The 15,147-nt window shown below is 41.9% G+C and overlaps 1 protein-coding gene across 3 annotated transcripts in view; it reads right to left on the bottom strand.

The window, feature by feature from the left end:
• The window catches only part of XRCC2 (homolog of X-ray repair cross complementing 2 (XRCC2)), a 448,851-nt gene that overhangs the window by 269,870 nt on the left and 163,834 nt on the right, over nucleotides 1-15,147 (bottom strand). For all 3 annotated transcript variants that reach the window (XM_089446609.1, XM_089446608.1, XM_089446610.1), the window contains one exon: nucleotides 13,857-13,922. In XM_089446609.1, the coding sequence (XP_089302735.1) occupies nucleotides 13,857-13,922 (66 nt within the window). The remainder of the gene's footprint in view (nucleotides 1-13,856; nucleotides 13,923-15,147) is intronic.

Below are 15,147 nucleotides of genomic sequence, written 5' to 3'. Positions count from 1 at the left end.
TCTTCATCCCCCTCTTCAGTTTGGCCCCTCCGTTTCCTACTCTCCAGCACCATAATAACCATAAAAGGGACCAAGAAGAGGAAAATGCCAAGAAATATAGCCAGGTCCATGGTGTTTGATGTTTGTAGGGTTTTGAATCTGCAAATTAATTTAATTTATTGGGATTAATTAATTTAATTTATTAATTTAATTTAAATTCATGATTTTTAAACTAAATAAACCAAATAAACTAAATTAAATTAACTAAATTAAACTAACTAAACTAACTAAATTACTAAGTTACTTACCTCTTTGCAGGCTTGCTCCTTTGCTCTTGCTCTCCAAGAAACTCAACTCAATGAAGTGATAATGAATTTTTTTTTAGGTCCATTGGGCTTTTAAAACAAAAAAAAAAAATTAAATTTAAATTTTTTTTAGGTCCGTGGAATCTTTTTCCGTCGGATCGCGCTCCCAGCGCCGCCCGAAACGCTCCCGGAGCAATTTTTTAATGCTCGGGAGCGATCGCTCCTGGGCTTAAAATTTCGCTCCGGGAGCGACGGAGCAATCGCTCCCTACAGCGCTCCCGAAAATGGCAAGGAGCGCAAATTTTTTTTCGGGAGCGCGCTCCGGAGCCGCTCCGGCCCGGAGAGCGATTCAGGAGCGAGTTCGAGGGGGGGGGGCACTCCCCCGTAACTATGGTCCAACAATTCCCACTACCTGGCTAGTCACTACGCAGCCCCAGAAAATTCGTCATGCTACCCCATCTAAACAGCGAATTTTCTTCTTCCGCTTTGGAGCTTCCCCGTCTAATCAAATTTGCTCTGATACCATGTGAAAAATCCTTGAAATGCAACAACTGGAATTAATTCTCCTAACTGATTATTCAGTTTATTAATTTATTGATTAATATTGAATTAATCACACTACAATTTCTTCACAAATAAAATATTGCGGAATATAAACTAGAAACTGAGAAAATACTGGCACACACACAAAAATATAACATTGTTATTTTTGGACAAAGTCCCCGGAAAAACCCAATGTGGGAAAACCAATGCAGCAGTTGAGGGTTTTTATTATTAAGCAATAGTGAGAAAATTATGAGTACAATAAATGCCGCCAAACTAGCGAATAGAAAAAATTTACTAATGAATTTTACCCTCACTCTGAGCAATCCCGGCACTATCTGACCTCTGAAAATCTAGTCATCCAAGTGATCTACGCAAGCCCTACATCACCCTAGCGTTATCTACCAAATGCACTACCTAAAACAACTAGCAATCTAGTTGTCTTGCCTGCTGCTGACTGGGAAAATGCTTCTCTGACCCTCTGGAAAAATCTTCCCAGCCTCTAGAACTGAAATTGTCTTCCTCTTCAGCTGGATCGAACTGCTCTTCTGAAGCAACTGTGTAGTCCATACGTTGCTTCCTGGAGAAAATCTCAGCCTCCTCTTACTGACTCTCCGAAACTAGAAAACTTCCTCCAGACTCACTGTCTATGCCCCTTTCTGGCTCGAACTCTTCTGCTAGAATACTGTTGCTCTCTAGAAAATCGAACTGCCCAAGGAAATCGATCTCAAGTGTGTTCCTCGCTCTACCCATCGACTTCTTCTTATAACCCCTAGTTGGGACTCCAATGGACAAGATTAAAACTTAATCAATGGCTAGGACCATTTCCTAGTCGATCCGTGTGAGTTTCTAGAGAAATCTGACCTTCCTCAATTAATTGTTGTTAATTAATCATTTTCCCTAAGTTAGACTTAGGAAAAAACTTATTACTGATTAATTAACTTAAGGCATTTCTAGGTGGATTTTCCCAAAACCTTTTATGGGTTATGGAGTCCTAGTGTTTCTTAACCTCTTTGACAACTGTCGAGACTAGAACACCATTTGATGCTACAAAAACTAACACATTGAAGTCAACCAGCCAATGCAACCATTTCATGATCTCATCCATGCAGTGCCCTTTACCTCTATGCTTAGTCATGAAGTCATGTCCCTTCTCAAACACATTTGTAACAGGGTGTTGCTACACAATTTTGCATAATTTTGGCTAAGGAAGAGAACCCATCATTTTCGACTTGGGGACTTAGGAGGCAATTCGACTTAATTTGGTTGCTAGTGGAATGTAGGGGCCACCCACATGGGAATTTGAATTGGCCCATTCAAATAGCATAAAGGGAAAGTCGAATAGGTGGATGGAGGGGCCCACATGATGCAAGGGAGGGCCAAGTAGTTATAAGGTGGGAGCAACTCTCTTTTTGGCTTCATTGATACATCTTGCAAACAAAATCACTTGACTGTTCACTATGTTGTTTAGCTAATTCAACCGGCTATTTAGCCACGAATCTCTTAAGCGGGAGATTCAACCTCTATTTCGGGGGACCATTCATGCCCACCCTATAGAGGCAGTTCTACAAGGATTTCAAGAGTTCCGAGGCAGTGACATAGCACCACCAACTAGCACAGAACACGGAGTGCATATTTCTGGGCAGCCAGAGAATACGCAAAGGCAGATAGAGGCCAGCAGAGATCATATTGTTTGCCGGAGAGTTAGAGAGCTAAGATAACAGCGACAAACCAACATTATTGTTGAGTTTTACAAAAAGCAGAGCCAGCATTCCAGTAGTTCAAATTGTTGGGCTAGGGGACAGCGCACAGGCCACTCAACAGTTTTTCGTGGAGCTTAGGAGCAGGTGTCTTAGGCCAAGAGCTCACCTAGGAACTCAGGGATTAGATAGCAAGGGTCAGCGCAACACTTTGGGGGCATTTCCAGGAGGATTTACAGGCAGTTTCCAACAAGACGATTTTTGCAGTTGTAGCTGAGGTTGGGCTCCAAGGGGGTCGAATTTCAGAAGTCTAAACCAGCCAAAATCCTTTCTGGGTTTTTTACAAGGATCCCAAATATAAAGTTTCATAATTTTCTGAGCATTGGAGGTGGGGTTTTCAGCCGTATCTTTGCAACAGACAGTGTAGAATTGTTGGGGATTGAATAGTGCCTTTGGGGGTCAATTTTGGGAAGTCCAAATCGGGCCAAACCATCTCTGGGTTTTTGTGGGTTTTGACCAAGGAGTTTGTGGCTGAAGTTTCATCATTGTCTGAGCACTGGAGGAGGAGTTTCTTGCAGTCCCTTTCCATGCAATAGTGAAACTTTCTAAACGGTGCAAAGCATTAGAGGAGCAATCATTTCCATCATTTGAGATCATTGTATTATCACCTGGGTTCTGTCACACTTGCCATTGAGGCAAGCCCAAGTGCATTCCTCCATGCTATTGTACTTGCTCCATTGATTGATAAAATGGCTCAATTGGTTCTTAATTCCAGAGTCTTTTATGAGCATTTGTTGATTGTTTAAAAATTTTGTGTTGTAAATCATTTTTGCATTGCATATCACTATTTATTAAGTTTGGAACATTACAGTGGTATTAGAGCATGATCTTGGCCTAGCTGTGGGAAATTAGCCAGAAGATCATGGAAGCTTTGGGTATGAGTGCACAGTGACGGGTGAAACCGAAGACAAACCCATGGCTCAAGGGAATTCCAGTATGCATAAATTCTGGGGTAGAATTCATTGGGACGATGAGAGGTTGGCCTAGTTGAAGAGGGTGACAGACCAAACCCATCCTCACCCTTACAACAAAGACGTTAGAGATGAGCAGACCGTGGAAGTGTAACCATCTACATCATGTGGGGAAAGTCGACCAAATCAGGGCACCAGATCTCCTGAAAAGGAGCAGACAGGACAAAGATGGTTAGAGGGTGAGACCAGGGGGCGCTTTTGTTGGTGGAGACCTGGCTTTAGATATTAGGAGCCTGAGGAGGAGGTTGAGCATGATGCTGAGAGCCCACAGGATGGTGAGGAGCATATCGATATACCCGGTGTGGCGTAGGAGTCACCTTTATTAGAGACCTCTTTGATAACCCCAGTTGACACCCTAGTGGAGAGTATAGAGCCTACTCGCATATAGCCATTTGTTGAGGGGGTTCCATCCCTAGACGAGAGGCCAACAATTGTTGAGGTATCTAGAGCCGTGACCGAGTTTGTAGGTGATAGATGCCCACGACAGATCCATCGGTTTTAGGCCGACCTTCTAGCATTAAAAAGGAAGGCCCCATTAGTGCGAGAGGTGATTCTGCAGTAGAACGAGGAGCTAGAGGGCATGAGAGCGGTTTGTGCCAAGTCCACGGCCAAATTGACTCACGTTGGGGAGCAGTTGGATTCCCTACTGGTGCAACTAAAGTGCACGTTGGAGTGTGAGAACAACCCTCTTCAGGCATACATAGACGAGGGTTGGTAGCACTATTAGGTTACCTTGGCCAATTAGACAGAGGGAGACAGAGCTACCTAGTCAGATTGTATGTATTGACCAGGATAGAGAGATGAGACGAACTGAGTTGCATAAGGTGCAACACCCGCATGTTGGGGTTGTTCTATGTGCAGGAGTTTGTGCAATTGATCCCTCTCTTGGGGTTGGGTGGCGACAGATTCTGAGTTGGTACCAGGTGGAGTAGACTATGGAGATGGTAGTGGACCCAGGTGGAGCTCAACAAGAGTTTCCAGGCACTGGGGATGCTGGAAGCCCCAACTGGCATTGGGATCCAGGAGGGTCTACCTATCATTTCCCATGTATGCAGGTTGACTACAACCGGGATGGTGTAGCTTACCTAGCAGTTGAGCATGCACATTCGCTAGGGGAGTCTTGGTCAACACCAGTGGTTGACCAGTTTATGGACAGACCTTTTGGTTTTCTTGGTATGGAATTTGTACATGGGATCACTGAGTGATCAGCATACTTTGGCAGGAGTTTGTCGAAGGAGGTGGCATTAGCAGGCCACCAAATGGTGCCTTGCATGGAGTTGGGGACTCTTCACTTTTGTGCAGGGCAGAGAGGACGCAGAGGAGCCGAGTAGTGGTGGCATCACTACTAACACATAGGGAGAGTCACTTCTCAGATTCCTAAGGGGGGATTTGGAGGGAAGATCCATTCATCGACGGCGATAATGATGTGATGGTGGAGGTGATGATACTGATCGGGTGTGGCCTAACACGTAGAGACATAGCTCTAGGCCATCATATCCAGGGATGTGTGGGAGCATCTAGCATTGAGCAATGGTCTACAGGTGGGCATGGAGAGGCATGGTGGTGTGTTGTAGTGTGTTGGACTGCGTTGCAGAGTGGGAGTGCCTCACATCACAATGAGTACATGCAGGTTGTGACAGGTGCAGTGACACAAGTAGGAAGCAGGACCGTACAGGATGGCATCGCTACAGCCGAGGGTATCCAGCAGTGTACAGGGGTATGCCACGGTGTACAATGGCATGGCCAGGAGTACTAGAATGATCGATGGTATGCAGAGGCGTATGGTGTTGCACAACGAGGTCTTGGAGTGTTGCCTCTGGGGACACCCGTGGACGAAGATACCACGCATACCTTTGGGTGTAGTTCACCCAGGATCGATGGGGACACAAATGAGCGATACTTGATGGTATCCACGGGGACTCACACTCCTGACCCTCTTCTATGTCACTTACAAGAAGGGGTGATCTAGTTGTTGTCCTTTGACACTCTCGGCACGAGCAACAAGGGACGGGGAGCTCACCCAAGATATTTGGATGACACTTGGTGCGATAGAGGGGAGACTTCTCAGCGGGGGCATCGAGTCGGTGCACGAGTTGACAGCCACAGGTCGAGGGATGAGGTGATCACCAACAAGGATGGCATATCATTCATCACTGGTCCTATGCCTGGAGAGCTGGTCATAAGGGAGACATGTTTCACTCTTTCCAAAGGGCATGTCTGGACCATGCATGAGCAGAGGATACCGTGTACGGATGAGATAGTTGTCCAGTATGTATCTGGGTTCTCGGACAATTTAGTGGCACATTTGGGACCCTAGCACATGTTGCAGTGATAGTGGGGAGCAACAGATAGAGAGGATGCTCGTTTAGGCATTGCTTGAGGACAAGCGATTTTTGGAGCGTTGGAAGAACTTGTCGGATGAGGATGCCAACTGGGAGGGTGAGCACATATTGGAGCACCCAACTTTGAGGTTGCTTGAGGGCAAGCAACATTTGGGAGGGGAGGATTGTCATGTCCCTTCTCAAATACATTTGTAACAGGGTGTTGCTACACAATTTTGGCTAAGGAAGAAAAACCATCATTTTCGACTTAGGGACTTAGGAGGTAATTCGACTTAATTTGGTTGCTAGTGGAATGTGGGAGCCACCCACATGGGAATTCGAATTGGCCCATTCATATAGCTTAGAGGGAAAGTCGAATAGGTGGATGGAGGGGCCCACATGAGGCAAGGGAGGCCCAACGAGTTATAAGGAGGGAGCATCTCTCATTTCGGGATTCATTCATACATCTTGCAAACAAAATCACTTGACTTTTCACTCCGCTGTTTAGCTGAGTCAACCAGCTAGTGTTACTTGGGAGCGGGAGCGAAAACAGGTGTGGGAGCGACATTTTCAAAAGCTCCCGGTTTGGGAGCGAATCTCGGAGCGATTTTTATATAATATATATTTTTTATATTTTTTATATTTTGATACATATATGTCAACAAAAACTATGTAGAATGATGAATTAGATATAAAAAACATAAAAAAACATAGATTGATCATTGAACCATATAACATCAATCATCTAGAAGTTATAATCTTCATCAACCACGTCCACAAGTTAGTAATATACAACATATTGAGTCTCGTGAATCATTATTCATCAATCCTAAAGTTTCAACTTCAAGCTTTCAAAATTGAAAATTCAATATATAACATTTATCATCATTGATCACCAAAGTTGTAATTGTAAGCTAAGTTTAACCATTACAAGAAATAATATCTAACATGAAATGAAATGTTATAAAATGAATTATGAAATGAAATGAAACAACTTTCACGAAGCATCATATTCATAATTCAGAATCATTACCAATGAGTTATAATTGCCAACTTCAAACTTAAATTGTCACAGTGATATATTGTTTACAAAAAATATCATGATGATATGAAAGAGTCAAGACTCAACAGTTATGAAAAGTTGAAAACTAATAGAAACTAGAAAAGACAAGTAAACTGTAAACCAATTATCTACTACTTCATGTGGCCCTTGCCACGAGAAGTGTCTGATGTATGAGCAGGTTGTGGTGGTCTTCTAGGAGTCTCCTCCCGCACAAACCAAGGACCAGAACCAGAAGGCACATGCCCTCCACGTGAGGGTGTAGATGGAGGCGGTGACAGCAAAGGAACAAGACTCGGAACTCAAGCACTGCCACTGGATGGTGGAGGTGGCATGGTTCTTGCTTCATCTTCCTCTCTCATAAGTTCCACTTCCAGTTCTTCAAGATGTATAGTGCCATCCTCCGAATTATCATCCTCTAAGGTGGTTGTCCCAAATTTTATACTTGATCCTCATAAGCTCGATCACAGTAATGACTCAACAACCTCGAGTTGTAGTGCACATAAACCAAGCTTTCTGCCTAGTTTTCATTGAGTCTGTTTCTTTTCACATTATGTATGAAGTTGTAGGTGCTCCAACACCTCTTTGCAGAAGAAGTATTTACAACCTGTGAGAGAACTTTTTTTGCCAATTTTGGCAAAAGTCCCTGGCCGCCATATGATTCCCACCATGTGAGAGCATCAAATCTGTCTCTGTCTTCCATTGCATGAAAGGTACCAAACAAACTAGTGCAACTGAAGTATCTGTCTAATTCAAGATGCACACTAGCACATTCCTCCCTGTTAGGTATCAACTTTTCTAATGCTTGCAAATATCCGATAGATACCTCTTCATCTATATGGGGTTTGACCCTAACCCCACCCCCTGGTGCAGGTTGGCCCAACCAAGATGCAGAGTAGTATTTTGGCGTAAGGATATACGCCAAGCAATGTAGTGGAACATTAAGTTTATCCCACCGTATACACACACAATTGTGAATCAATTTATACAAGTTGGGATCATTGTTATGAACAATATCTTTTATTTGCCCCAACATGGTATCCATCTGCTCATACACCTCGCCAATCACTGGTTTATCTGTATCTTCAAACCAAATCATGTGATAAACGAGCTTCGTGAAATCCAATACTTGCCTCACACGTGCCCAAAACATACCATCAAGAGCGGCCTCCTCCACCTGATAAAAACCTTGCCTGTTAGCTGCATTTGTAGCCCTTTCCTTTAATACCTGCCAATGTGGACTTGATAGCATGCTAGCCAATGACTCTCTTACCTTCAAAAGGCGCCTAAAGGTGAGGTAATCGCTACCAAATCTAGTCCTCGCAATCTTCAACAACTCCAATCTTGAGTGACTGTGGAAAAGGCCATGGGTATTGTTATGATTTGTAATAAATTTTATCATTTCTTTGCCTCTCTTGTACAAATCACCAATCCATTTGTATTGTTCGTTTTTGTTTTTAACAATATCATGCATCAAAAGGTTCATTGTGTGAACCAAACACCTAGACCAAAATATGTTGGGGTATCTATACTCAATAATTGCTCCCGTTGCCTTACAATTAGGAGCATTATTAGTGATGACCTAGATGACATTGTATGGCCCAATACGCTCAATTGTTTCAAGTAATTCGTTTGCAATGTTGATGCCGGTCTTGAACTTGTCTGAGTAATCATATGCTGAAAGAAAGATGGCACCACTAACAGACACAGCAAGAACATTTATCAATGGCTTGCCTTTAACATTTGTCCATCCATCAAATACAATGGACAACCCATGGTCAGTCCAAGAACTTGTCATTCTATTCAAAGAATGTGATATTTTTGCTTTTTCATGATCAAGTCCAACGGTTCTTGCCTTGTCATACCCAGGGCTCTTGTATCCTTTAGGGGGATCATTTATGGCAGAAACCATTTCGTGCCAATAAGGTGAGTGAAGAACATTGAATGGTATCCCACATGCATAGAGAAACCTATAAACTTTTGAATCCATATCATTCCTACACCCTTCATCAAGGAAATCTGATATGCTTCTACACCTTAAACCTGGTGACCCTGTGCCTCCATATCCACTGCCTTGGGAGGATGCTGAAGGAGTTCTTTGTGCATGTGATTGTGAGCTTGGTTCAAAGAAACCCTTTGACTTTTTAGATTTGTATTGGGCTTCCTCCTCTTCCCTTATGTATTTGGCTCTATCTACTGCTGACACACCTGAACAAGTTTTGATTCCTATTTGTTTATCTCCATCCCATGGCCTTTTCCCCCATAGGTGTTTTCTGGCACGGGTGTATGAACCTGTGTAATTATTGTTGCGATGGGGGCAATGAAATTTAGAGGTTCCACCCCCTTTCCCTGCTTCAGGCCTATTAACATCTTTCCACAATGGAGTTTGGTCTTCTTTAGTTTTTTGAGCTGACTCATGTTCACTCTCCTCCAACTCCTCCTCACCGAGGTTTTCATCAAATCCACTATGACCCCCTTCTTCATCCCCTTCTTCATTTTCAACCCTCCTTTTTCTACTCTCCAACACCATAATAACCAAAAAAGGAACCAAGAAGAAGAAAATGCCAAGAAATATAACCATGATGTTTGAATCTGCAAAAAAATGGAATGGGAATGGGAATGGGGGAAAAAAATTATTTATTTAGTAATGAACACTAAAAAAAATTGCTAGAATAGAGCCTACCTCTTTGGCCTCCAATCTCCCCTCCTTGCTTTCTCTTGCTCCTTGCTCCTTGCTCCTTGGCACTTGCTCTCTCCTTGCACCTTGCTCCTTGGCACTTGCTCTCTCCTTGCACCTTGCTCCTTGCTCTCACTCTCACTTGCTCTCTCTTGCCCCTCACTTCCTCTTGCTCCTCACCCTCTCTTACTCTCCTTTTGCTCTCACTCTCACTCTCTTCTAAAATAATGAAATTGATTGGAGGGAGGGTTATTTATATTCCCTGCCTCCCTCCCTTTTCTCCCTTCCCTCCCTTTTTCCCCCAAAACCGACGACCTTTTTTTTATTATTTTTCGGTGGCTTTTTTTTCATCCACGTGATTTTTTTTCACCGACTGGGAGCAGTCGGGAGCGATCGCTCCCCGACTGCTCCCGAGCTATAAAAAACGCTCCTGGAGTGAACGCTCCCTAATTCGCTCTGGCAATAGGCAGGGAGCGGAAATTTTTTTACGGGAGCGATTTCGGGAGCGTGGTCTTGAGTCGCTCACGCCCAGAGCGCGGATTGGGAGCGGGATCGGGGGGGGCGCTCCCCTGCAACACTGCAACCGACTATTTAGCCACGAATCTCTTAAGCGGGAGATTCAACCTCTACTTCGGGGGACCATCTATGCCCGCCCTAGAGAGGCAATTCTACAAGGATTTCAGGAGTTCCAGGAGAGTGGCATAGCACCACCAACCAGCGCAAAGCAGGGAGTGCATATTTCTGGGCAGCCAGAGAATACACAGAGGGAGATAGACGCCAGCAGAGATCATATTGTTTGTCGGAGAGTTAGAGAGCTGAGATAGCAGCAATAGACCAGCATTCTTGTTGATTTTTACAGACAATAGAGCCAACATTCCATCAGTTCAAATTGTTGGGCTAGGGGACAGCGCAGAGGCCACTCAACAATTTTTCGTGGAGCTTAGGAGTAGGTGTCTTAGGCCAAGAGCTCACTCGAGAACTCAAGGATTGGATAGCAAGGGTCAGCCCAGCACTTTGGGGGCATTTCCAGGAGGATTTACAGGCAGTTTCCAGCAAGCCAAGTTTTGCAATTGCAGCTGAGGTTGGTGGGCTCCAAGGGGGTCAAAATTCAGAAGTCTAAACTAGCCAAAATCATTTATGGGTTTTTCTGGTTTTTGACAAGAATCCCAAATATAAAGTTTCATAATTTTTTGAGCACTGGAGGTGGGGTTTTAAGCCGTATCTTTGCAGTAGACAGTGTAGAAGGGGATTGAATAGTGCCTTTGGGGGGGAAGTCCAAATCGGGCCAAACCATTTCTGGGTTTTTGTGGGTTTTGGCCAAGGAGTTTGTGGCTGAAATTTCATCATTTTCTGAGCACCAGAGGAGGAGTTTCTTGCAATCCCTTTCCAGGCAGCAATGAAGTTTTCTAGGCAGCGCAGAGCATTAGAGGAGCAGTCATTTCCAGCATTTGAGATCATTGTATTATCACCTAGAATTTTTCACACTTGCCATTGAGGCAAGCCCAAGTGCATTCCTCCATACTATTGTACTTGCTCCATTGATTAATAAATTGTCTCAGCTAGTTCTTAATTCCAAAGTTTTTTATGAGCATTTGTTGATTGTTAAAAAAAAATGTGTTGTAAATTGTTTTTGCTTTGCATATCATTATTTATTTAAGTTTGGAACATTACACACGATGCAAATAAAACAATGTCAAAACATGCATCTATGTATGCAAGGATCTCTCTCAAATTGATATCAAATACTCTATTTCTTCTCTCATTTCTTCTTTCACGTGTAACCAAATATCTTCCAAAAGAGTGATGGCGCCATCAAAGAATGCAAACTGCTTCCTTTACATGTCTAGGTTGTACCAATGGATTTCCTTGATCGACTAGAAATCCAATTTTGATAGGTTTTGTTTTATTTGAGCAGTTTGAATGGATTGTTTAACCTCCCTATTTGATATGAAAAAGATCTTGCTGGCACTTTTTGGAACAAGAAATATCACATTTTCATGTCATTTCTCAGTAGTAATGTCTTTTTCTTTAGCTTTGATGGTTTTAACACATCTAGCAGAAGGGTAAGGAACTTCCAAACCTTCCCAACTTTGACCCAAGACCTATCAAGCTAATTTCTTCTTTCTTTGCACGCTTGCTAAATTGTCCAATTCAGAAGAAACCTTGGAGTAAAATACAGGACCTGGTAGTTCTTCACTTGTAAGTATGAAGATTTCCATCCTTTGAGATATTTGATATGTTGCAAACCCATGTCCTCCATGAGAGATAGATCTGCAGGCTCATTTTCAATTCTATTGGAATTTCGTTGAACTATTGGTGTTGCAATAAGCCCCTCTTCTTACTGAAATAGCCCGTGAAGAGGCATGATACCTGGACAAGGAAAAGTTGGACATGCCATCCTTGGTGTGTGTTAATGGTCAAATTAGCAATGTTGCTAAAGCCCTAGCAACTTGCTAGATGGACATACACAAGGCAGGGACCCATTGTCACCTCGGCCAAGCCCATGCCATTTAGGCCCAACACCCCCTAAATGGCCAAGTGCGGAGTCCTAAATTAACCCCATGTAACTAACTCTTCACTAAGATCAGTGCCTTGGATGGAGTCAAAGTGGAGTTGTTCGCTTATATAAGTTGTCTAGCTGTAAAATGTGTCACTATAGTAGCTAAAAACTAAACAGCAAATATTAGCAGCCAAAAATCACTATAAATATATTATGCAAACTACGGATTTTGGTCTACACTGAAAAATATATCCAGAAATGTGATTGCCTTTTGATTTGGGTCACTGGTTGAAGAGTTATGACTCAAAACAGTTTGTTGTTCTACGTAGCACACTGTAAAATCTGCATAAAACAGAAAGACAACAATCTAATTTGACTGTAACAACCACCCTATAGGTGCCTTAGCACTTCTAGATGATTAGTCTAAGGGTGGAGAAGATGTGAGAGTGAGCATTGAGGCTCTTGAGGCATCCCTTCAACTAAAATATGACTGAAAAGTGAATTTCCAGCTAGCTGGAAATTACTTCTTAGAAATCTAGGTGAAACCATCTTGGTTCACTCACCCAGAAATTTCCAGATTTAAATTAATCACTTAAAAATGGCTAGAAATGATGAAACTTTACTCTAAATTTACTAAAATTTAACTATTATGCACTATAGAGTAAATGGAAAGGGTTTGGGTTGAATATACTTACTTGAAAAGTGTAAAACCATTATGAAAAATTCAGATCCAGCTTCCATGTGGCTAAGTGGAATTACTCAAAAGAAAATTAAAGTCAAAAATAGTCGTTGGTGAAGTCAACCAGCCATTAGAGGGTCTAACCAGTCGTCGTAGACTTCGTCAACCTGTTGCCTCAAAATCTAACAGGTCTTGTGAGAGGCCACACAAGACCAGGGCTAGACCAAGATACAACATTGACGTGGAGCCGGAGACCACTATCACATCAACACTCCACGCCCTACTCTTTACTAGAGTTTCGCCACAAGGGAGGCTTCCCGGTATAAGTCACCTAATAGATATTCTAAAGTAATAGCTCAAAGGCGACAGTTTTAATAGCCTCAAGTAGGGCACTCAGACTAGGAACAAAGCTCAATCCAATGAAGTAAGGAATAGCGTGCCCCCCAAGGAACCTACCAAGAGTACTTATAGCCTGGGTTTGAGTAATATGCTACAAAAATGGCACACTTAGGCATATAAGACCAAGAAAATACTTGTAAGATAGGTGTGATCAACAAAAAGGAGCCGTAAGCCTTGAATGAGCCCTAAGTTGAAGCTTTAATGCTACACTAGGGTTTTCCAAGGGCAAAATTGCCTGGGGCTTGTGACATCAGCCCACAAACCTACGGAGGCTATTCCAATCGTGCAACAAGGAATATTTCACTTTTATAAGGTCCAACCAACACGAAGAAACTTAGAACAAGCCAACAACTTGACCAATAACACCTACCACCCTCCGAGCACAACATACAAATGATACTCTACCCAATTATCAACTACCACAAGATGGAACTTGAGACCTATGTCCAACTAACTCTACACTTTATCATTAGAATACAAGATCGTACCTAAAATAGTAGAATTCCATTCAAAAGAAAGTAGTGACAAATTATGCTTAAAGTTATTTACCCCTTCTCTTATGCTCAATATCAATCATGTCACCATGTCAAATCAGTTCAAGTTAGTGTCTAAGAAAACAAGCATGAAATAACAAAAATAAGCATCTTAGTTTGAAAGCATACCTGCTAGCATTGTTATCCATTGAGATGGATTTAGAAGCTCGATCAAGCCAATAAAAAGCACTAATGCTGAATGGAATCAAGTGAGCAAAAAGAAGTGTTTTAGTTTCTTCTCATACGACTTAATAAACTCAAGCAACCAATCTAGTATGAATTTTTCATGATAAAAATATCATAAAATAATATTTACCCATTCTAAAATTAGCTCTACAAATCTAGCAACTTGTGTGTTAAAATTGTACAATGCCACAAAAAACAAACAATGAAACATTATTTTCATTTTAAATCAACATATTTTATAACTAACTAGGAACATTTAGTGAAACAAAACCTCCAAGTGATATATTTTCACTAAAACCATATATTATTGATCAAATGCAAAAACTTACATAAAATTATATTTCCATGGTCAAGCTTCAAAGTTGTTAAAGAGCATTGCATTTCAAAAAAATGCCATCTACAGTTAGTGGCCCACACATAACAATATTAAGGAACAAATCCACTACATATTGATTTTGAAATTTGAAAACATCAGTTGTTGAAGTTTATTAATCAAAAAGCACTAGCTAGATTTTAATGCATAAAGAGAGAACATTTTAAACTATATAAATTATCATCATCATGACATGCCATACCTGCTAATAAAAATGGCATCTCATATATATATATATATATATATGACCCATGGCCTATTTGCAGACATACCATACCTACTGATAAAAAGTGTTGGTTTTTAAAAGATCCTCTCAACAGACAATTACTTCTTATGATCTTAGATTAATCTTTTCTTGCATTTATTATTCATCATAAAGTAATTGCACAGAGAATCTCAATAGTAAAAACAAAAATGCCAGCAGGATCATAAAGAGACAGCCACACAAGAACACAACAATTCACCCTGGGAAAAGCCACATGGGGAAAAACCCAGCAACCCTTCTTAGAGAAACCATTAAGTTCAGCAAAGATACATCAAGTCATATACAAGGTCAAACCTGGTCCACTGCCCTTAGATCAAGTCATAGGTCTGCCCAATAAATTCGGTTTAGCCTGCTTTCCTGGGACAGAACTTTGGCCTCTCTTCTCATCATAAGATTTCAGTCTTGTAGCTCTGTTGCACTTCAGAAACTCAGCCCTTCAACAGAATGCCAATAACGGAGATAGATCTTCAGGAGTTCATCAGTTCTTCAAAAGAATGTCAACCACATAGATTCGACCTTCAATACGGAGATAGATCCATCCTTCAATTTGTCCTCCAATACAGAGATTGTTAATTTATGGTATGTTCTATGCTTAG

Source organism: Pinus tabuliformis, chromosome X (genome assembly GCF_031772625.1).
Source record: "Pinus tabuliformis cultivar Carrire ecotype Pingquan chromosome X, CPIR1, whole genome shotgun sequence".
Classification (NCBI taxonomy): Eukaryota; Viridiplantae; Streptophyta; class Pinopsida; order Pinales; family Pinaceae; genus Pinus; species Pinus tabuliformis.
This window is presented reverse-complemented; position numbering and strand designations above follow the sequence as displayed.